We start from the raw sequence: 23,251 nt of genomic DNA, 5'->3' as shown, positions 1-23,251 counted from the left end.
AGGAAGGAAGGAAGGAAGGAAGGGAGAGGGAGTAATAAAGGAAGAGGAGGGAGGGAGGGATGAAGGAAGGGAGAGGGAGGATGGGTGGGAGGAAGGAAGGAAGGTAGGAAGAGAAGGAGGGAAGGAAGGAAGGAAGGAAGGAAGGGAGGAAGGAAGGAAGGAAGGAAGGAGGTTGACTTCACCAAGGAGATGCTTAAGGGCTCTGCCTGAAGCCCTCCAGCTTTCTGTTCTTCTCCTTCAGTACAGCCTCCCTATTCCCAGGCAAGGTATCTCCAAATGGCAGAGGAGAACAGTGAGAGTTTCACGCTTGGCTTACTTCCCCGTCACTGCGCTGCTTTGAAGCAAAGACAGGTGAACTGGATAAATCTTTTGGCTCTGTTCTTTCTTGAGCTGCTGCTCAATCTCTCCTTTGTTCCTTGGCTTCCAAATCTCCTTGGAGGCATTTGACGAAGGGAGTCCCTGCCTTTCCGTGGGGCAGCCGAGAGTTAAAGCGATAGAAACTCACCTGGTTTAAGATCAGATGCCAAGGCTGGCCATCGTCTACCCTAATGTTTATTTTAGGCTTTTCTAAAACAAGCAGAAGGATTCGGTTTTTGGCCTGCTTCTCACAAGGGTGTGTTCCGGAAAACTCCAAAGGAGATTCATTTGTTGCCTTATAAGAGCTCCACTTGGAGAAAAGTCATCCAATTTAGACCATCAGTTCATTTCTAGTACAGGCAGTCCTCTGCTTATAGCTGTTTGTTACCGGTATATAGAATAGAATAGAATAGAATAGAATAGAATAGAATAGAATAGAATAGAATAGAATAGAATAGAATAGAATAGAATAGAATATATAATAGTAGACTAGAATGGAGTGGAGTGGAGTGGAATGAGGTAGAGTAGAGTAGAGTAATAGAATAGAATAGAGTAGAGTAGAGTAGAGTAGAGTAGAGTAGAGTAGAATGGAGATGGAAGGGACCTTGGAGGTCTTCTAGTCCAGCCCCCTGTTCAAGCAGGAGAACCTATACCAACTCAGACAGGTGAATGTCCATTCTCTTCTTGAAAATCTCCCGTGATGGAGCTCCCACGATTTCTGGTGGCAAGCTGTTCCACTGGTTAAATGTCCTCGTTGTCAGGAAGTTTCTCCTTCATTCCAAATTGCTTCTCTCTTTCATCACTTTCCAACCGTTAGTGACCGTTTGAAGTTACAACGGCACCGGAAAATCGACTCATGACCAGTTTTTCCACTCTTAACGGCCGTTGCCGCATCCCCATGGTCACATGACCAAAATTCAGACGCTGGGTTCATATTTACGACGGCGGCAGCATCCTGGAGTCACGTAGTCTACACTTTTTGCAACTTTCTGACAAGTTAAGTCCGTGGGGAAGCTAGATTCACCTCCCAGCCGTGTTACTAACTGAACAACTGCGGCGATTCGCTTAACAGCTGTGGCAAAGAAGGTCGTAAAATGGGGCAAAAGCTCACTTAACAAATGTCTTACTTAATAGTAAGAGAATTTGGGGCTACCTGTATTTCTGGGACAATCTGGACGATGAATACCGAGGGAGTCAAATCCCAAGCAATATCAGAAAGACAAATCCCTCTTCCAGATTGTAAAGGTGTGAGAGAAAGATCTTGGGAGACTCTGCTGAAGGAACGGTGACAGAAGAGACGGCATAGCCCACAGCTGCACAAAGGGCGGAGAAATAATAATAATAATAATAATAATAATAATAATAATAATAATAATAATAATAATAATAATAATAATAAAATTATATATATATATATGTGTGTGTGTTTTCTGAGGTTTTCGCGGTTGCCTGTATGTGGATCCTTGGTTTTTCGGGTTTTTCCCCGCGTAGAACTAAAGGTGTAGGCGCAACATTTCGACGGAATCCCATCCGTCATCATCAGGCTGGTGGCTTTAGCTTCCTTCTTCTGGGAGGAAGCTAAAGCCACCAGCCTGATGATGACGGATGGGATTCTGTCGAAACGTTGCGCCTACACCTTTAGTTCTACGCGGGGAAAAACCCGAAAAACCAAGGATCCACATATATATATATATAAAGTTGGAAGGGACCTTGGAGGTCATCTAGTCCAACCCCCTGCTCAGGCAGGAAAGCCTATACCATTTCAGGCAAATGGCTGTCCAGTCTCTTCTTAAAAATGTCCAGTGTTGGAGCATTCACCACCTCTGGAGGCAGGTTGTTCCACTGGTTAATTGTTCTAACTGTCAGGAAGTTTCTCCTTAGTTCCAGGTTGCTTCTCTCCTTGACTAGTTTCCATCCGTTGCTTCTTGTCCTGCCTTCAGGTGCTTTGGAGAATAGCTTGGCTCCCTCTTCTTTGGGGCAGCCCCTGAGATATTGGAACACTGTTATCATGTCACCCCTCACCCTTCTCTTCATTAAACTACACATACCCAATTCCAGCAACCGTTCCCTATATGTTTTAGCCTCCAGAAAGAGGATCCCTAGTTATTGTGCTGCAATGGAAGTGGAGAGGAGAAATTGTGTTTCCAGACGCGCAAGATTCTGCTCATGTAGCTTTGCAACAAGGTAGAATTAGCTTATCTGGTCGTGTTTCCTGTCTGCTCTATCTGATAAAGCTGACACAGGTACAACAGCAGCGCAATAATGGATGGTTGTCCATCCGCCTCATAAGTCAAAGTGTTGCTTGAACCAGATGTTCTTTGCCTCCCTCTGAAATAGGAGGAGCATCGGGACCAAGCATGTCTCCATGGGGGGAAGGGTACATTCCAAAGTGTGGAGGGTTTCTCTGAGAAGACCTAACCTTGAATCGGAGACCATGTAGCTCCTGTGAGGTGGAACCTTCAGGAGACCTTCTCTAGATGTTTTGGACTGGGTGAGCTAAGTTACAATTGGCAAGGCGGTTTTTGATATATCTTGCTGCTGCGGTTGTCTGTAGCCTTACGGGACTAACCGACTCTTGAGTTGGACTCCGAAGCGTTAATAGCATATGGATAGCAACGACTCCAGCGATGTCAAACTAGGTTTGCCTGGAGCAACGTGGCCATCACATTCTCTCCTGATGTAATAATTTCCAAGCCACCTCCAAATACCCATATCTTGTGATATTTGGGGGTGGTTTACATCCCACTCTCCGTGATGTTAATGACCCTTCACATCCATTCGTGGTGTTTCTGGGTTGTTACCGCTTCTTTGGAGTTTTCCAACATAAATGACATTAAAATTCCAGAACTACCAACTGGACTCTTGTCTCCCCACCCCCACCCCCGAGTTAAATATCACATACCGGTAGGTTAAAAATGAGTAGGCGGAAGGACAGAGCAGTCAAATATTAACTCCCCCTTGCAAACGGGAGGTCAGGAATCAAAGGTGGCTTTTAAAAAAATAAAATAAAAGCACAGGGATGGCTTAAAATGGTGGGCTAAATTCCTGTCACACCTTGAAGAAACCAGCTTTCTGGTTTTGCAAAATGCACGGGGCCTTCAACTCGATCAGCAGGTCTTTGTAAGCAGAGTATCTTAAGCCACTGGAAGAAGAGGACCAACAGTTTAAGTGTCACCCAACTTACGGATAAAGGAGAATATCTGTAGCTCGGGGTTGAAATGAGGGGTGGTTGTCTTGCAGAGGTTTCGTGACCAAACTAGGTGACGTCCTCAGGGTTAGAAGGCAGGGGAGGGTGGGGAGGAGGAGGAGAAGGAGGAAGAGGATGTGGGGTTTTCTTGTAGAAGTGGCATTGCCCAAACTAGATAACCTCATCTAGTGCTAGTCCTGGCAGTAAGGAAATCTCTGCAAGAGGCAAACCGAGGATCCCTTACCCAACTTAGCCTGCCGTGTGAATGCATCTGTTGGTAGCTTACATGAAGGGGTTCCTCTCGTGATGGGGATAATTGAGTCAGACTTTCTGAGTCTCAAGAGTCCTCCAGGGTATGGTTGAGGTTTGGGTTGGGTTGTTAGGAGCTTCTGTCTCGGTAAACATACGCACTGAGAGAGAGAGAGAGAGAGAGATTTGGATGGCTCTGCCCTTGTCTGCTTTCAAATAGGAATGGAGGGTTTTTGACAGAACTGCTCTCTCTTCCCAAGAAAGTGAGACTCCTCTGTTTATATAGTCGCTTTCCAACATGCTTACAGTTTCTTGGCAGTGCAGGAAGCAGCTGAGATGGCGAGGCGCTTGTTGATCTTTTTTTAAAAAAAGAGAAATGCAAGCCACGAGGCTCTGAAATGGCTTCAGAAGGACTTTCTTGTTGATGAAAGGACTCTAGTCTGGGGGCAACAACTTAATTTCTTCCTTGAGTTCCTTTTCCAGTTTCATCCCTCATGGGGGCGATCCTGTCTAGGTTCAGTAAGTGATCATTTCCTCCAGGTCCTCTAGCAATTATTTCCTGACCCTTTTAAGGGGTGGGGGGAGGGTGTCCAGGGGCACAGCTTCTTCTGAGCTGGGCTGAACTTCTTGAGATTGCAAATGGGAATGGAGTAAGTTGTAAAGAAGTAAGCAATGTTCTCCCTGTACACTGAGAAGAAATGGAGACATAAAATTGTGGGGGGTGGATGGTTGCTAAAGATCAACTAAGCCAGCCTTCAGCCCAGATGGGCATCGAAGCCATTTTCAACCATCCATGATAAGTATCTGTCCAGACTGTTCTTAAAAACTCAAGCCTTGATAGCAGTGTGACTGCCTCTGAAGGACATCTGCTGGGAGACTGGTGTTGGTTGAAAGTCCCATGTAGGGGTTGCAGTGTAGCAGAAGTGGTGGTCCACAATGAACAAACAATCAGCACAAACAACTTAGGTCAGATAAACCAATGTTTCTCAATCTTAGCAACTTGAAGATGGGTGGATGTCAACTCCCAGAGTTCAGTTTTGGACATCCACCCATCTTCAAGTTTCCAAGGTTGAGAGACAGTGAGATAGACCACGATTGGCTGAGGAATTCTGGGAACTGACGCCCACCCATCTTACAAGGTTGCTAAGGTTGAGAAACAGTGAGATAGACCACGGTTGGCTGAGAAATTCTGGGAATTTATGTCCACCCATCCTCAAGTTGCCAAGATTGAGGAACACTGAGATACAGCATGGTCTCCCTTGATCCCAGACTATCTCTTGGCTCCTAATGTAGAACAGAAAGCCACTTGACCTATTTGGAACATCTTTCTAGCTTGGCATCCGTGTCCCCAAAGCATTTGCAAGATCCATTGCTGGCCCGTGAACAAAACCTGACCTTCTCGATTGAATCTCTTTTGTTTGTTTTTGGCAGGCAAAATGAAGCTAATGAAGATGAGGACTTTCTACCCACGGGCGAAACGTCTGTCGATTCCTACCCGAACTGGCTTAAATTCCACATTGGTATTAATCGCTACGAGCTGTATTCCAGGCACAACCCAGCGATTGGCATTTTGCTGCACGATTTGGCTGCCCAGAAAATCACCAGTGTTGGTAAGCTGATGTACCTTGTAGTTCAAGTTACTGTTGCCATCTGTGGGTAGGTGCCTCTGCCTCTTCTCGGGCTGGATTGGGAGTTGCTTCTTTTGCATGAGTTGAGTTTGACCGTTGGTGGCATTTATATTTGTAGTTATGATATTTAGAGTCTTTTTTTTAATGCATTGCCCCACCCACCTTGGCCCTTAGTTCCACCCTGGTCTCCTGGCCACACACCCTTTAGAATGCAACTGTTGAGTTGGTCCTTCACACCAGGTGTCTCCAAACTTGGCAACTTGAAGACTGGTGGGCTTCTACTCCCAGAGTTCCTCAACCATCATGGCCAAGTTTGGAGACACCTGTTTTAGACAAACAGTGCAATTTCTCGATGCTGTGAAGCTGACGGCCTGGAAGAGGGGTCTTCAAACTTGGCCCTTTTGTGACTTGTGGGCTTCAACTCCCAGAATTCCTCAGCCACCGTGCCTGGCTGAGGAATTCTGGGAGTTCAAGTCCACAAGTCATAAAAGGGCCAAGTTTGAAGACCTCTGGCCTGGAGAATTGTGACTTTCACACCTGAGAGCAGGTGAAGGTGAATGATGCTTAATTAGACCAACCCATAAATTCTAGGTCAACACTGTGTCTGAATGAAGTTTATTGGGCTTTCGTCTCAGATAAAATGGAGGTAGGTAGAAGGTAGTTCACCCCACCCATGTTTTCATTCAAGGCTAACCAAACATATTAAACTGTGCTCCACTTTATCTCCAGGATATAACAGGTATTATACCATCTGTATTTAGCGCTATACTTTTGGCCACTGCCTGTGGAGTTGTTTTGTTTCTCCACGTATGGACAGGATTCTGGGAGTTGAAGTCCACAAGTCATAAAAGAGCCAAGTTTGAAGAGGTTTGATGAATAGGTTTAGATAATGCCTAAATTGGTTTAGGTAATGTCTAGCCTGAGAACCTCTGCTTTCTTCCTCCTTTTTTCCAAAATCCTTCCATAACCAGTGTTTACTGCGATGATTAAGTCTTGCCTAAAGCCGTTAGTGGGTGGAAAAAATCTAACAATCTTTTATAGTAAGGGCTACTGGAACATTCAGGTTTTTCCGGGACAAAGATGAAGACTCCATATTTCTGCAAAAAAAGCAGTTTTAGATTCAGACCAAGTCTTTCTGTGCTGCCTAACTTTCCATATTTAACCAGGTTAGTTGCTGGCTGAGTTCAGCCTATGGGATGAGCAAACCTGAAGGTTTAGCTTGGAGATCGTGAGTGTTGCAGAAGCCATGAAGTCAACATCGAGTTCTCCCAATCCTGCAGTAGATTGAAATTTGGAAGGATTAGGAAGAGGTTTCTGTCTCTTGAAAGACCCCTTTCTCCTTTTCCTTTTATTTTTATTTTATTTTTGTTTCGTTCGGCACGACTCTCTTAAAAGATTTAATTAGACTGTCAAGGTTTCAACCGAATGCAAGCAGGACTGTGCTCAAGGAAAGGTGAGGTGCGTTTTTTTGTGCCTCTTAATTGCCAGAACTAAAGTACAGAAATGACCATAATTAGCCGTTTCTTTGTGCAGTTGAAAATTTGCATCTCTAATAACGCCACCTGCGTGAGCCAACAGGCTCCTTAATTAGAAACCCTGCATGGTGCACAGCATCGAGACGCAACATGTTAACCATTCCAGCCGCCTCCGTTTATCCTTATTAAAGTTAGAAGGAAGATCAGCCTTTGATTTCCACATCTGCAAGGCTTCTTTTATCTTCCTGCCTGGTCAGAATGTGCTCATAAATGGAATCGGCTCATTTCTAACATCCCCAGCATTTTTCGCTTGGGTGGGTCATGTAATTAAAAAGGTTACTGTAGAGTTATTAAAAGGAAGAGGACTTTGTGTAGACCATTACCTAGGAGAAACTTCCAGCCAATGAGTCCAGAAGACGTGGCAGGAGCTAAACGTTCTACATGGGACACTTATGATGAATGTTTAAGGTCATCCAGCTTCTTCTCATGAAGTAGGCCTATGTTTTGGTCCAAGGCTGGGGAAAAGTCCTGTCTTCAAGGAAAAACCAAGTCCAGTTGAAAAAGCACCTTTGGCATAACCAGCCCCTGGATGAGTGCCAGTCTCCGTAGGCAGATGAAATGGGCATTTTTTGAGGCACCTCTTTGCCCTTTCCCACCCAAGTCTTCCCTGAGAGCTGAACTAGTAATCCAGACCAAACGAGATCTGAGATGTGGCCCCAGCCCCAGTGTCGTGTTTTCATATCAATTCATCAGTCAAGTCGGAGCTTTGATATGATTTTGAAAGCTTGATGAGAGAGAGAGAGAAGAAAAGCATTTTTTGGACCTGTCAGATTGATTGAAAGGCATGTATTCTAAGCCCTGGATTAGATGTTTCAGTTAGGAAAGCTGATTTGATGCAGGGAATCAGGCATATCCCATCTCCCAAATTGAAATGTTGCACATTCTGGGATCTAATTTCTTTATCAGCACAGGAGTTAGTGGTCCCCATCCCACCACTCTACCTGTGCATAAAAGCAAAACCATAAGAAGTAAATTTTTTGCCTTTCAAGATGCAAAGCCTATTTTTTAAAAAAAGTAGAAACAGAACCAAACTAATAAATACAATAACACACTAGCCGAATGAATTTTAAATTTTACGGGTCACTGGCCGAAAAAATATTATTGATGGATTGACTGATTGACTGATTCATTCCACTTTCTTTAGATTATGAAGGGAGTGGAAAGTTCTCCAAATGGCTGATAAACATCTGGATATAAAACTCAGTGGGGATAGGGCCTACTCCACCATTTTGGAGATTTTGAATAGGGTTCTACAGCTGCATCAGGACAAGAAGCAACGGATGGAAACTAATCGAGGAGAGAAGCAAACCTAGAACTAAGGAGAAATTTCCTGACAGTGAGAACCATTAACCAGTGGAACAGCTTGCCTCCAGAAGTTGGGGGTGCTCCATCACTGGAGGTTTTTAAGAACTGGACAGTCACTTGTCTGAAATAGTGTAGGACAAGGGTCTTCAAACCCGGCCCTTTTATGACTTGTGGACTTCAACTCCCAGAATTCCTCAGCTAGCAGCGTGCCTGGCTGAGGAATTCTGGGAGTTGAAGTCCGCAAGTCATAAAAGGGCCAAGTTTGAAGACCCCTGGTGTAGGGTTTCCTACCTGAGCAGGGGGTTGGACTAGAAGATCTCCAAAGTCCCTTCTGTTATTCCATTATTTATTCTATTCATTTGAATTTAAATCTTGAACTTTTTGCTATTCTGGGTGCCCCTTAGTATCATTATCTGGAAACATACGAGCAGGGCTTTTTTTGTCATAGAACGCTCAGAACGGAGTTCCGGCACCTTTTTTGGATGGAACCTTGTAGGGTAGGCAAGGCGGGTTGTATGACATGTGTGAGTTCCGGCACCTTTTTCTTTTACAAAAAAAGTACTGCATATGAGTATTCCTCCCCCCTCTCTTTACACACACACACACACACACACACACACACACACACAAACACTCAAAAGCTTCAGAGTTCCCCAATATGTATGCTTAACTCCGGCTAAAGATTATCCAGGAGTGTTTACGCAATCTTGGAAGCCCGTAAAGATGCAAATGATACGTTTAATCTGTAGGCATCTCAGCAGCCCCTGTGCCAAGTGAATGGAAAACTAAAGATGAGGTGAGGCAATTCGTACGCAAAGATTAACCAAAGCCAATTTTTTTTTTAAAAAAAAATAAATAAAAATAAATCCACCAAGATCAGGCCATCAGCTTGACACACACACCCCCCCCCCAACAAATTCTGCAGAGAAAAAGTCACAGCCGATTAAGAGGGAGTTTTTTGAATTTCAGCTGACGTTTTACCTTTATTGCTTTCGACTAAAAGGAATGCTGGAAGAGTTTCAGTATTGCACGGTTGGAGGGTTTTTCCACGACTCTCGCTGATTACGAGCCAGGCCTTTAATTATATTCTGCTACCCTGCCCTTGCGTTCTTCTTTGAGTCATCTGCCCTCTCACTTCCCAGATCATCCAGGTTGCTGGGATATGGCTCCAATGGGGAAAGACTCTGATCTGTGGAGCAGTCTAGCTCTAAATGTGTGGAGGGGTGTCTCCATCTGTGAATCGTTTTTGAGAAAGAAAGAAAAAGAAAGAAAGAAAGAAAGAAAGAAAGAAAAGAAAGAAAGAGAAAGAAAGAAGGAAGGAAGAAAGAAGAAAGAAGGAAAGAAAGAAAGAAAGAAAGAAAAAGGAAGGAAGGAAGGAAGGGAAAGAAAAAGAAAAGAAAAAGAAGAAAAAGAAAAGAAAGAGAAAAAGAAAAAGAAAAAGAAAGAAAGAAAGAAAGAGAAAGAAAGAAAAAAGGGAGGGAGGGAGGGAGGAGAAGGGGATGGAAAAAAGAAGGAAGGAAGGAGAAGGGGATGGAAAAAGAGAAGACTCCACGTTAACTCTTATTCCTTGTCAAAACAAGAAAAAAATCCACTGGTAAATTTCTTAAATGGGAAAGGAAGGAAGGAAGGAAGGGAAGGAAGGAAGGAAGGAAGGAAGGAAGGAAGGAAGGAAGGAAGGAAGGAAGGAAGGAAGGAAGGAAGGACTGGGGACGGAGTCAGGCAAGTAATTAGCTTAGAGTTCTTACGTTCCCACAAGCAATAGCAATAGCCCTTAGACTTATATATCTCTTCCCAGTGCTTTACAACCCCTCTCTAAGCAGTTTACAAAGTCAGCCTGGTGCCCACCCTCCCAAAGATCTGGGTCCTCATTTTACCCACCTCAGAAGGATGAAAGGCTGAGTCAACCATGAACTGGTCAGGATCGAACTGGTGACAATGAGTAGAGTTACTGTAGCCTGCAATACTGCATTCTGAAGAAGAGACCGGACAGCCAGTTGTCTGGAATGGTACAAGGTCTCCTGCTTAAGCTGGGGGTTGGACTAGAAGACCTCCAAGGTCCCTTCCAACTCTGTCATTCTGTATTATTTTGTTTTCTCTTGGCTCTATACCCGCTTCTTCACCTGGAGAAATTTCCACCTTTTATATAAGGTGACGTAAGCATTCCTGTTTTTATTAGCTTGCGTGTGAGCACCTTAAGGCATTTGTGATGTTATCTTAGGGCTGTAATTTTGTGCTTTAGGTTGGTTTTTCCTTTTAGGGCTGTCTTCTGTTTATTTTTGGATTTCAAGCTTGGCGATTTTAGTTGGCTTTCAATTCAGATTCGCTTCTCATTTTGCTTTTCCCTTTTTTAAGTATCCCCGGAGGATATACTAAGCTACCAGTGGCGAAAGCAATCCATTAATTTCCTGGAGAAAGGGAGATGATTGGTTACTGGGTGAATGATAATGGGCACAAATCTTTGGGGGAGGCCCCCTTTGATGGATGACCTCGAAGTGCTTAACATAGCAAATAAAAATAAATCAGAATATATGATCCCAGTCGGCTGCAGGCATGAAAACATCTCTGCTGCTATTTTCCGAAGAGTTCCTGCAGAATAAACAGCTTGGCTGTAGAAGTGCAGATCTTCCCAGAATGCCCCAGTTTAGGACCATTCCTGAGTCACTGGGGAAACATCTCCGTGGTCATTCAACCCTTCAGGTAGATCAAATTAGGAATCCAACGTCATGCAGATTTAGATGACTTTTATTGCAAAACAATACCTGTCAGCCTTGACTTATGACCTTCATTCAACCTGGAATTATAGTCCTAAGTCATTGCAGTCATAAGTCAAAGCATCAGATGATCAGATTTGAATTTACAGCTGCTTTTTTTACAACACGTGTTAGGTGGATGCAGTTGTTAAACAAATCCGTTTTCCCCACTGGGTGTTTTTTTGCTGGAAACCAGAAGTAACTGGCCGAAACCAGCAAAAAAAAAAAGTCACAAATTGCGGTCACGTGACTGCAGATCTTGCAAAGAGCTGTAAAAGTGAGCCGGTTTGAGACAAATGCTTGACATGTCATCGTGTGAACCTCGGGATCCTGTGGTCATCATAAGTCCAAACATGGTTCTAGGGAGGTCCGTTGTAACCTGGAACAACCGTTAAGCAAACGGTTGTACGCTTACCTGTAGTAAGCCCTGCACATCTGAATGTGATTTCCTCCTCCCTTTAACTTCATGAGGACTAAGAAGAATCTTAGTGACCTTTGGGGACTCCCAATGATCCTTGTCTTAGAAGAGCAGTGGTGGCACAGTGGTTAAAGTGCAGCATTGCTGGCAAACTCTGGCCACAGCCTGGAGTTCGATCCTGATGGGGCTCAAAATTGATTCAGCCTTCCACCCTTCCGAAGTCGGTAAAATGAGGACCCAGATTGTAGGGGGCAACAGGCTGCCTCTGTAAACTGCTTAGATGGGGCTGTAAAGCACTGTGAAGTGGTATATAAGTCGTAAGTGCTGTTGCTATCTTCCTTCCTTCCTTCCTGTTAGAATGTAGCATTGCAGTCTAATTCTGCCCACTGCCAGGAGTTCGATCCTGACCAACTCAAGGTTGACTCAGCCTTCCATCCTTCTGAGGTTGGTAAAATGAGGACCCAGATTGTTGGGGGCAATATGCTTCTACATTGTAAATCACCCAGTGAGTGCTTTAAAGAGCGGCATATAAGCCTAAATATTATTTCTATTGTTCTTGCTCTTGTCTAAGTTGTTCTCTTATGTTACTTTCTTTTATCTTGACCATTATCTTGATAGTAACTCTTCTAGCTGTTCCTCAAGGCCATTCTTGCTTCCCTCTCCAAGTTGCTTCCCAACTGACCTTGGCTGATTCAGATTGGGGGCAGAAGCCCCAACATTCAACGTTGGCCATCCGTGTTGGGTTCTCGGGAAGCTTTGACACATACCTGGTGCTGTCACTGGGGTGGACCACCTCATCTCTTCCCCGCCTCTCCCAAACTTTGCTGCCGGTTCAGTTAACTCAGGTTGAAAATGAGGCCACCTCTTACATGTCCCGAGAACGCTTGAGACATGTTCTAGCAACTCCACCCGCCCGAGTGCGCACGATCATGTTTTTTTAATGTCTAATCTATTTTTGCGCACGTCTCCGAGATGAAGCCTGTCTTAGCCAGAACTAAGCAAGCGCTCCAAGCAACTGTGAATTTGCCAGAGAGCTAAGAGTGAAACCTAGCAAAATCCTGAGGCTGTTGTTTTCTTTCAAGAAACAAAACAAAACAAGAATTATGATGTGTTTGTCTAACCTTAAACGCCCTCTCCAAAAAATTAGCCTACTCATGGCATATCAGCTTAATCTAATATGGGAAGTCTACATGCTTCTTCCAAGCCGTTTCACTGCCAATTGCTGGACGCCCTTTAATTTCTAATTATTTATTTATTTATTTATTTACTTGGGACGAGTGGGTAAAATATAAGAGAAAGCTGGGATCAGCAAAAAACCCAAAACTGGAAGTTTCCCCCCCCCACACTCTCTTTTTTTTCCCCTTTCCAGGAGCAGAAGAGTAATTAAATGGACCAAATTTGCATAATATTTTATAGCATGTGGGGGGGGGCAGGGGGGGGAAAGAAAGATTACACCAGAAGGAGTGATTAAAGGAATGTATAGCTAATGGCTCCAGTTTGAGGGTGAGATAGAGTGTGCAAAGGGAAAGTGGGGGTGAAGTCTAAAAGCAAATTAGAATGCAAAATAAGCAGGCCAGGTCATATTTTTAATCCTCCCTTCCGTTTTTATTTTCTTGTGATTCAGATTCCACACCTTTTTTAACCTGTATTACATGAATGGTAGGGACGCGGTGGCTCAGTGGGTTAGGACGCTGAGCTTGTCGATCAGAAGGTCGGCAGTTTGGCGGGTCGAATCCCGAGTGCCGCGTAGCAGAGCGAGCGCCTGTTACTCGTCCCAGCTTCTGCCAACCTAGCAGTTCGAAAGCACGTAAAAAAAAATGCAAGTAGAAAAATAGGGACCACTACGGTGGGAAGGTAACAGCGTTCCGTGCACCTTTGGCGTCTAGTCATGCCGGCCACATGACCATGGAGACATCCTCGGACAAGCGCTGGCTCTTGGGCTTTGAAACGGAGATGAGCACCGGCCCCTAGAGTCGGAAACAACTAGCACGCATGTGCGGGGGAACCTTTACCTTTACCTTTACATGAATGGTCTGGTCACAGATGCTCTGTTGACTCCTTTGCCCCTCTTGCTATGAACATCCCAGAAGGATTAGGGGGGACAGGATAGAGGTCTTTAGGGGTACTTGAGGGGCTATCGGAGGTGGTGACCCTTTGAGAGCTGTATGCAACGAAATTTCATTTTGCTGTATGCCGATTGGTGTACATTCCAAGTGACAATAAAGTTATCATCAATCATTAGGACAGAGAAGACCCAAAGGGGCTTTTTCAAGAGGCAATTGGAGCTCTGTTTTTCCCTTGAGACATTTTGCTTCCTTGAAGCCCTTTCCTTGAAGGCATCTTGCTTCTCACCCAAGAAGCTCCAGAACTGAAGAACTGAAATGTCTTCAAGGAAAAACAAGAGTCCAGTTACCTTTTGGAAAAAGCATCTTTGGGACAACCGTGACTTTGATGGCTGAGGTTCTCCATAAATGTCAGAGAGAAGGAGCCAGTTTGTTCTCCAAAGCACTTCAGGGTGGGAGAACCAACCTGGAACTAAGGAGAAATTTCCTAACGGTGAGAACAATTAGTCAGTGGAACGGCTTGCCTCCAGAGGTTGTGGGTGCTCCATCGGTAGATGTTTTCAAGAATAGACTGGACAACCACTTGACTGGGATGGGGTTGGACTAGAAGACCTTGGAGGTCCCTTCCATCCAATTGATTCTATATTCTACAATTGCTTTCTCCCCCTTTCCATACCAGACTGAAAGAAAAGTCAACATATTCATGATTGAATCAATGCTCTCTCTCTCTCTCTCTCTCTCTCTCTCTCTATATATATATATATATATATATATATGTGTGTGTGTGTGTGTGTGTGTGTGTGTGTGTGTGTGTGTGTGTGTATAAAATGTTTGTTAAGTATTTAGATTACCTTGCTAGGCCCCAAACATGAGACAAATCTTATTTCCTGTTTCAGCCTAACCCAAGGCCATCCACAGGCAGTGGTCACAGTAGTAACAGCTCATATTTGTGTAAATATTATTATTTTTTTTATTGCTAACAAAGAATTAAAGGGAGACTGATATGCATTTCAAACTTATTTGTTCTCATCAGTCAGCCATACCCTTCTGAGATTCGAACCTGAGCTGATTGCACATTAGGCAATTTTTTTAACCTCTAGGCCACAGGCTCTCTCTCTTTCTGTGGATGGTCTTGGGTTAGGCTGAAACAGGAAATAAGATTTGTCCCATGTTTGGGGCCTAGCAAGGTAATCTAATTACTTAACAAACATTTAACACATATCTCCCTTGCTTCTCAGCTAACAGAGAGAGAGAGAGAGAGAGAGAGAGAGAGAGAGAGAGAGAGAGAGAGAGAGAGAGAGAGAGAGAGACTGTGGCCTAGGGGTTAAAACAATTGCCTAATGTCCCTTGGACTGCGAGGCGATCCAACTGGTCAGTCCTAGAGGAGATCAAACCTGACTGCTCTTTAGAAGGCCAGATCCTGAAGCTGAAACTCAAATACTTTGGCCATCTAATGAGAAGGAAGGACTCACTGGAGAAGAGCCTAACGCTGGGAAAGGTTGAGGCCAAGAGAAGAAGGGGACGACAGAGAATGAGGTGGCTGGATGGAGTCACTGAAGCAATAGGCGTGAGCTTAAATGGACTCCAGAAGATGGTGGAGGACAGGAAGGCCTGGAGGAACGTTGTCCATAGGGTCGCAATGGGTCGGACATGACTTCGCAACTAACAACAACAATGTGCAATCAGCCCAGGTTCAAATCTCAGAAGGGTGTGGCTGACTGATGAGAACAAATAAGTTTGAAATGCATATCAGTCTCCCTTTAATTCTTTGTTAGCAATCCAAAAAAACATATATATATATACTGATTGAAGCATAAATAAGGATTGAACATATCTCCCCCGATGGATAATTTTCTAAGTTAACATTGCTAGGTGTCAGCCAAGCCATATGGTGCAGCTTGATGTGTTTTGCTCTGAGTTTTTTCTCCTCTTTTCTTTCCCTAGCCATGAAGTCGGGAGGCACCCAGCTCAAACTCATCATGACATTCCAGAATTACGGACAGGCCTTGTTCAAGCCAATGAAGTAAGTTAGCAATCATCTGTCTGTCTGTCTTACAAAATTACTTGAGCAGCCTCTTTGGCTATGAAGAAATAACCAACAGTGGACAACCACGAGTTTGCATCCACCAAAAAATGGACGTTAGTCACATGCATTTATTGATCAGTTGTGTTTCAAGTTTATCATAAACTTGAAACACAACTGTTGGCAGAATGACCTCCTCATTTGAGAGAGGACTTCAGTCTTGTTGGCCACCTTCGTCCCCACCAAAGGAAGCTACATAGCCCAAGAAGGAAGACAGGTCTAGTAGTCCGATGGTGGTCTTGATCTTCAGCCTAACATCCAGGAGTGATGGGGTGGGAAATGTTTGGCTTTTCAGAATTGTCCGAACTACAAAGTCCACCTTTGGTTGGAATCCTTCGGAGTTGTAGTTCAGCAAAATGTGGACTTATCAACCATTTCTGGTCTCTGATGGACTCAGAGTAGAGATCCAGGAACCAGCTTCTGCTTAGGGAGAACATTGGGTCATGGGTTCACACACGAGAACACATGAGAATGTGTTCCCAGGGTCTGGGTTCACACGCAACATTGGGTCATGAGATGGTTTGTTTGCTCTTGATTGAGGGGAAATAGGTGGATTCAACCCTTGAAGGTTTAAGCCTGGCTTAGATTCTGCGTAAAGCAGGCTCTTCTGTCTTCTCAGCCAACTAGGGAATTGGTGTTCTGAACTCTAAACAGTCTTCAAAGGAGAAGATAATCTTTGTGAGGTCCTTCAGAGTGAAGGGCTGTGTTCCTTCACCTTCTCAGCAACAGGGTGGCCCAAAGGTTAGACTTTTGGATTTCATCATACAAGGATCTCCTCAAATAAGTAAAACCTCCATGGCTTCTCACGCTTCTGATAGATGCCAAGGGAAGACACCTGCAGGAACTCTTCATGGCTCCATTTTTTCCAGAGAAGTATAAGTAGGGATGCGGTGTGGCTCAGTGGGTTAGGACGCTGGGCTTGTCGGTCAGAAGGTCAGCAGTTTGGCGGGTCGAATCCCGAGTGCCGCATAGCAGAGTGAGCGCCTGTTACTCGTCCCAGCTTCTGCTAACCTAGCAGTTTGAAAGCACATAAAAATGCAAGTAGAAAAATAGGGAACACTACGGTGGGAAGGTAACAGCGTTCCGTGCGCCTTTGGCGTCTAGTCATGCCGGCCACATGACCACCGAGACGTCCTCGGACAAGCGCTGGCTCTTCGGCTTTGAAACGGAGATGAGCACCGGCCCCTAGAGTCGGAAACGACTAGCACGCATGTGCGGGGGGAACCTTTACCTTTACCTTATAAGTAGCTAGGAGATGTCAGAGGGACAGCAAGGTGGTCTAGAACAGAAGACCCCTCCCGTAGCATTTATCTGCTCCCCATCTTGAATCGATGTCTCTTTCTTCTGCTGGGGGGTCTCGTGTATAATTTGGGATTGGTGCTAGAGGTGAATTAACACCAGTGAGATTTTGAAGTTTGCAACATGCCCATCAAGGGCCATTTTTGAAACAAGGCTGGAAAAGCAGAGAGGGCAGGAGGAAGCATGCTGGGCAATAAAGGCGGAGGGGTGGCCTCTGTTCTGATTGCTCCTCGGGTGGGATCGTCCTTCCAAATGGGAGGATTAGAATAGCAATCAAAGAACAGGAGCGGAGGGACAAAGCACGGTGTGTTTAGGTACACTTGGCAGGGAGGGAGGGAGGGAGGGGAAGGGAAGGAAGGAGAAGATAGAGAAGGGAGAGAAGGAGGAAAGAAGGGAGAGAGGGAAGAAAGGAAGGAAAGAAGGAAAGGAAGAAGGGAGAAAAAGATAGAGAAGGGAGCGTGGGAGGGAGGGAGGGAGGAGAGAAAGGAGGGAGGAGAAGCAAGGAAGGAAGGAAGGAACGAAGGAACAAAGGAAAAGATGGAGGAAGGGATGAGGAAGGAAGGAAGGAAGGAAAAAAAGGGAAGGAAGAAGAAGATAGAGAAGGGAGAGGGAGAGAAGGAGGAATGAAGGAAAGAAATGAAGGGAGAGAGGGAAGAAAGGAAGGAAAGAAGAAAAGGAAGGAGGGAGGAAGACAGAGAAGGGAGCGTGGGAGGGAAGAAGGAAGGAAGGAAGGAAGGAAGGAAGGAATTAATTAGATGGGAAATAAGGAAGGAAGGAAGGAAGGAAGGAAGGAAGGAAGGAAGGAAGGAAGGAAGGAATTAGATGGGAAAGAAGGAAGGAAGGAAGGAAGGAAGGAATTAATTAGATGGGAAATAAGGAAGGAAGGAAGGAAGGAAGGAAGGAAGGAAGGAAGGAAGGAAGGAAGGAATTAGATGGGAAAGAAGGAAGGAAGGAAGGAAGGAAGGAAGGAAGGAAGGAAGGAAGGAAGGAAGGAATTAGATGGGAAAGAAGGAAGGAAGGAAGGAAGGAAGGAAGGAAGGAAGGAAGGAAGGAAGGAAGGAAGGAAGGAAGGAAGGAAGGAAGGAAGGAATTAATTAGATGGGAAATAAGGAAGGAAGGAAGGAAGGAAGGAATTAGATGGGAAGGAAGGAAGGAAGGAAGGAATTAGATGGGAAAGAAGGAAAGGAAGGAAGGAAGGAAGGAAGGAAGGAAGGAAGGAAGGAAGGAAGGAAGGAAGGAAGGAGCGTTGTTCGTGCCGCATTTTAGCAAAGTCACTTAAGGCTCCCGAAGGCTTAACGGAGCCATTCAGAGCTGGCATTAGTCATCCCCGGAATAATAAGCTTGTTCCCGTGCTTTGTTTCTGCTGCAGGAGAACAAAATTATTATTTCCTTTTAAGTGGTTCTGCAGAACTCAGGAGGGGGAAAGAGAAGCGACTTTGGAGCAGCTACTTAATATTCCATCCCTTCTGCCAAATAATAGGTGAATTTATTTCCTTCTCCCTAGCCAGGGCCCACAAAAAAAAAATAATCATATAAATTGCCGGAGCAGATATGTAGAACCATTCTCGACCCATCCTCGCTGGCTGGGGCTGCTGGGTGTTGTAGTACAGTAATATCAGCAGGCCAGGATGCTGGTTGGGTCCACTTTCGAAGATGTGATTGTATGGGGAATGAGTTGAGTTTTTTTTTTTAATTTTAAAAACGATCTTGATTGTTAAGGGTTGCTTTTAATGGCTAATAGCTTGCCAGAGTCCCGCTCACGAGGAGGTAGCTGTATAAATGGAATAAATCAATCAATAAACATTCTAGACAGCCAGGGGTTCTCCAGCTGCATCTCAGGAAGACCAGCCTGGCTCAAACATTTCCAAGAAGAGAAAAAAAGAGAGCCCAGAAAGTTGTTTGCAAGTGTCCTTGCTTGACCCGAAGATCTTTCTTTCCTTGCTTGCAAAAAGACAGGCCTCTGGGGTGAAAGGAACCAGGCCCTGCGCCCGATCCGCAAAATCACTGGGGTAGCCGGCAGGACAGCTTGCAAGTCGCGGCTGTATGAGGTCTCGCTTAATGACCATGGATGATTCCGTAGCAAAAAGGAAAAAAAAAAGAGAGAGAGAGAGAGAGAGAGAGAGAGAGAGAGAGAGAGAGGTTGTAAAATCGGGGATGGTGATGCCTCGTGTAAGGATTGCAACACTTAACAAAAAAAAAATAAATAAATCTTGTGCTCCCAATTGTGTCCGTAAGCCCAGGACTATCTGAACGTCGGTGGAGGGGGAAAATAATCTGCTTTTTCTGGTTGCGTTTTTCAAGATCTGAAAGCAGAGCAGGGGGAAGGAAAAAAAAAGGGATCTTAGAAGACCTTTGCAGCGAGCGAAGCCAACTTGGCAAAACCGCTTCCTCCTCTTTGGAAGATCTACGTTCTCCTGCCCAAAATAACTGTCCATAAAAGGTTGGGGAGGGGGAGAGGGGTTACCCTGTTTGGTTTACAAGCCCGTTGTAAATTCTGCGGCTAATCCGGTATGAAGCCAGGCAAAGGAGAACCCTTCTGGACCACAGAGTAGCAGAGTTGGAAGGGACCTTGGAGGTCATCTAGTCCAACCCCCTGCTTAGGCAGGAAAACCCTATACCATTTCAGACAAATGGCTCTCCAGTCTCTTCTTAAAAACTTCCAGTGTTGGAGCATTCACCACTTCTGGAGGCAGGTTGTTCCACTGGTTAGTTGTTCTAACTGTCAGGAAGTTTCTCCTTAGTTCTAGGTTGCTTCTCTCCTTGACAAGTTTCCATCCATTGCTTCTTGTCCTGCCTTCAGGCCCTTTGGAGAACAGCTTGACTGCCTCTTCTTTGGGGCAGCCCCTGAGATACTAGAAGACTGCTATCATGTCCCCCCTCATCTTTCTTTTCATTAAGCTAAACAGACCCAATCCCAGCAATCGTTCTTTACATGTTTTGATCATTCTTTGTCCCCAAGCATCAAGGAAAGTGATGCTGTTCTGTTCCATAATTCCCAAGCTTTTTCCAAACCAGATATATTTTCTGATCCTTCACATCTTCTGGGCAGCATCTCTCCCACACAAAGCCCGGAAAAGACAAACAAACTATTGCACAGAGGGTTTTTTTTTGGGGGGTGCATGTCTTCAAGCACAGCCCAGGGTGGGATAGCCTTTCTATCACACTATTTTTAATTTTGCTTTCTCTTCCACCAGAGGAGAGATGGGGTACACACACTGATGAAACCTATTCGCTGTTGAGTGCCTATTAGTTCTATGGAGGTTGTACAATCTCGTCTTAAACCTTTGTCTGAAATGGTATAGGATCTCCTGCGTGAGCAGGGGGTTGGACTAGAAGACCTCCAAGGTCCCTTCTGACTCTTGTTATTCCGTTACTCAATTCTCCTGGTCCTCCTCCATGGCCTCGCCCACATTGGACCCAGGGCAGCTTCATCTGCTTCTCGCCTTTATAGGCCATTATTTAGCCCACATTTCCTCCCTTCGAGCTTTTGACCGTCCCCTCATTTCCGTGGCTTATTTAGGATGCCCAGGATCCTGCCCACAATTGAGGTGTAACCCAACAGCAAACACAGACTGCGAGTTAATCTTGGAAGCGGAACCAAGGGCTCGTAAAAAGTTAGGCTTAGGAGTGGCCAGGCGGTTGAGTGTAGAGGTTGCTCTCTTCGAAGGGTCAACCAGTTGCAGGTCAATCACGTTCATCCCGAGAGATGTCTTCTCCACTCCGTGGAAAGAAGAGAAGCCAGGGTGTTTACTTCGGTCTGTTTGCAGCCTGGGGTGCACCCTGCAATTGTGGCTCAGCTCCACCAAAAAAAGAGAAAAGGCAAGGGCAGAAATTACAGGGTGTTGGGGACGGAAAAGAAAAGCGTGTTTTGGCAGCTCCTAACGAAGTCCTGTGGCCAGACTTTTTCCAAAACATGGGAAGCTAAATTTGCAAAACCTTGGGGAAGGGCAGTTTCAGGGGAGAAAAAAATCTATCTGTCCATTTATCCATTAAGCCATCCACCCATCCTATCGACGGTCTGTCTCTCTCTCTCTTTCTCTCTCTCTCTATCATTTATCATCTATCATCTTTATCTAATCATGTCATGTCTATCTGTCTGTCTCTGTCTATCTATCATTTATCATCTATCATCTATCATCTTTATATCATCTCTCATATCTGTCTGTATCTATCATTTATCATCTATCATCTATATATCATCTCTCTGTCTGTCTGTCTCAATCTATTTATCATCTATCATCTATCATCTATATATCATCTCTCATATCTGTCTGTCTGCCTGTATCTATCATCTTTATCTCATCTCATATCTGTCTCTATCTATTTATCATCTATCATCTATCATCTTTATCTATGTCATCTCTCATATCTATCTGTCTCTGTCTATCTATCTATCTATATCATTTATCATCTATCATCTTTATATCATCTCTCATATCTGTCTTTCTCAATCTATTTATCATCTATCATCTTTATATCATCTCTCATGTCTGTCTGTCTGTCTGTCTGTCTATCTATCTATCTATCTATCTATCTATCTATCTATCTATCTATCTATCTATCTATCTCAATCATCCTTGCCTTACAACTGGATTATGCATACTTTGAAAATAGCACAAAAGAAATCTTTCAGAATTGTGCAGGAGCGCAAAGCACAACCTTCCCAGTCTTCTTTTCAAGGCAGATGCTTTAAAGAGTTGGCCTCTTAAAGCATCTACATCACAAAGGTGGCTCTTAAAGCAGCCACCTCGTTTTTCCAATTTGCTCATTAAAAAAAAAAGCCTTCAAAGAAAGGCTTGCTTGTTCTTCTCTGATCTTTCCTGAATCATTTTCAAAGCACGAAACAGCTTTAATGATTTCACCTGCTGTTCAGCTAAACAAACAAATACAATGTTGGCTTTGTCTAAGTCACAGTTTGCGTTCATTTGACCCCTGTTTTTTAAGCCCATCCCATTTCGTTTTTTGCATTCATCTGTGGGCTCAAAAATTCACATGCTTTTAAATACTTTTTTTTGACAGAGGTTTGTTCATATACAACTTAGTCCCCTGTGCAAAGGTTTGTGTACATTTCTTTTTTCCTGCACTGTATCTCCAATTTCGAAGGAATGCAAAGCCAGAATTTTAACAGCATTGGGGAGCAATTAAGTCAGTTTGATTAAAGATACCTCACAAAGAAAATATTTGAATATACAGTACCTAATGTTACAGCTGTTGTTAACTAGGATCCAAAAATATTGCTCAGCTCTGAAGGAAGTAGTTTTGGATAATCTATCAGAATGAGTTAGGGTTATAGCTTGCCTTGAACCTATTGCTCCAAAAGGACTGGAAATCATTTTAAAAGTTAAGAACCGGTATAACGTATATATCTATAATTAAAAAAAAGCTACCAGGAGGAAGAAAAATAGAGAATCAATCTATAATATAACATGAGCTACCAGTACCTTGGAGGAAAAAATAAAAAGGGCATAGAAACAATGAAGATCAAAATCAAGTGATGATTGATCATTTTTATATATTAACATTAAGTGAAGGCCCCAAGCATTAACCATCATCTAGCCCAAATATATCTGTGAACAAGAAGTAGATGGACCTCTTCTTTCCATTTAATTTCTTCTTAATCCATGTGTTTATTAGATGTAGAGACCAAGCACTCAACTCCAACCGACTTTGAGCAGCTTATGTATAAAAGCAAGAACAATAAAAATGTAGAGGTTAACCAACTCATGCAGTATTTAAATATCTCAGGGGGCTGCCACAAAGAAGAGGGGGTCAATCTGTTCTCCAAACCGCCTGAAGGCAGGAGAAGAAGCAACGGGTAGAAACTAATCAAGGAGAGAAGCAGCCTGGAACTAAGGAGAAACTTCCTAACACAACAATTAATCAGTGGATTGGCTTGCCATCAGAAGTTGTGGGTGCTCCAACAATGGAGGTTTTGTCCAGAATGGTCTAGAGTCTCCTGCCTGAGGAAGGGGTTGGACTAGAAGACCTCCAAGGTCCCTTCCAACTCTGTTATTCTAAATATAGAAGGAGAAGAGAAATAGAAGAGAATAGAAGGAAGGGTTAGGGTTAGGGTATATGTATATGCAGCTCCACTGGGGGGAATTAAATCTTTTCACATCTTGTGTCAGGGCTTGGACTTAGAAGACCTGCAAGGTCCCTTCCAACTCTGTTCTTTTGTTATTCTGTTAACTCAAAGCTCAAGATTGTGTACACCTACTCATTAAGGTGTACTGTTTTGTCCCTGATTCATGGACTTGTGTTCTAAAATAGTCATAACATGAAGCATTGTCTGAGCATTCTCTTCTGATTAACGATCTTTGACGCCACCCATCCTGATCCGTCGGTGGTGCTTCTATAATTCATAACACATCAGGGTT

The 23,251-nt window shown here is 44.1% G+C and overlaps 1 protein-coding gene across 1 annotated transcript in view; it reads left to right on the top strand.

Annotated features, from left to right (window-relative positions):
- FAM20C (FAM20C golgi associated secretory pathway kinase) overlaps nt 1–23,251 on the top strand; it is a 52,261-nt gene that overhangs the window by 9,939 nt on the left and 19,071 nt on the right. The window contains exons 2-3 of the mRNA XM_083372792.1: nt 5,225–5,403; nt 15,437–15,515. Of these exons, the coding sequence (XP_083228918.1) occupies nt 5,225–5,403; nt 15,437–15,515 (258 nt within the window). The remainder of the gene's footprint in view (nt 1–5,224; nt 5,404–15,436; nt 15,516–23,251) is intronic.

This window comes from Vipera ursinii (genome assembly GCF_947247035.1).
Source record: "Vipera ursinii genome assembly, chromosome: 13".
In the NCBI taxonomy this organism is placed as follows: Eukaryota; Metazoa; Chordata; class Lepidosauria; order Squamata; family Viperidae; genus Vipera; species Vipera ursinii.
The sequence above is the reverse complement of the archived record's forward strand: the minus strand, read 5'-3'. Positions and strand labels throughout refer to the sequence as shown.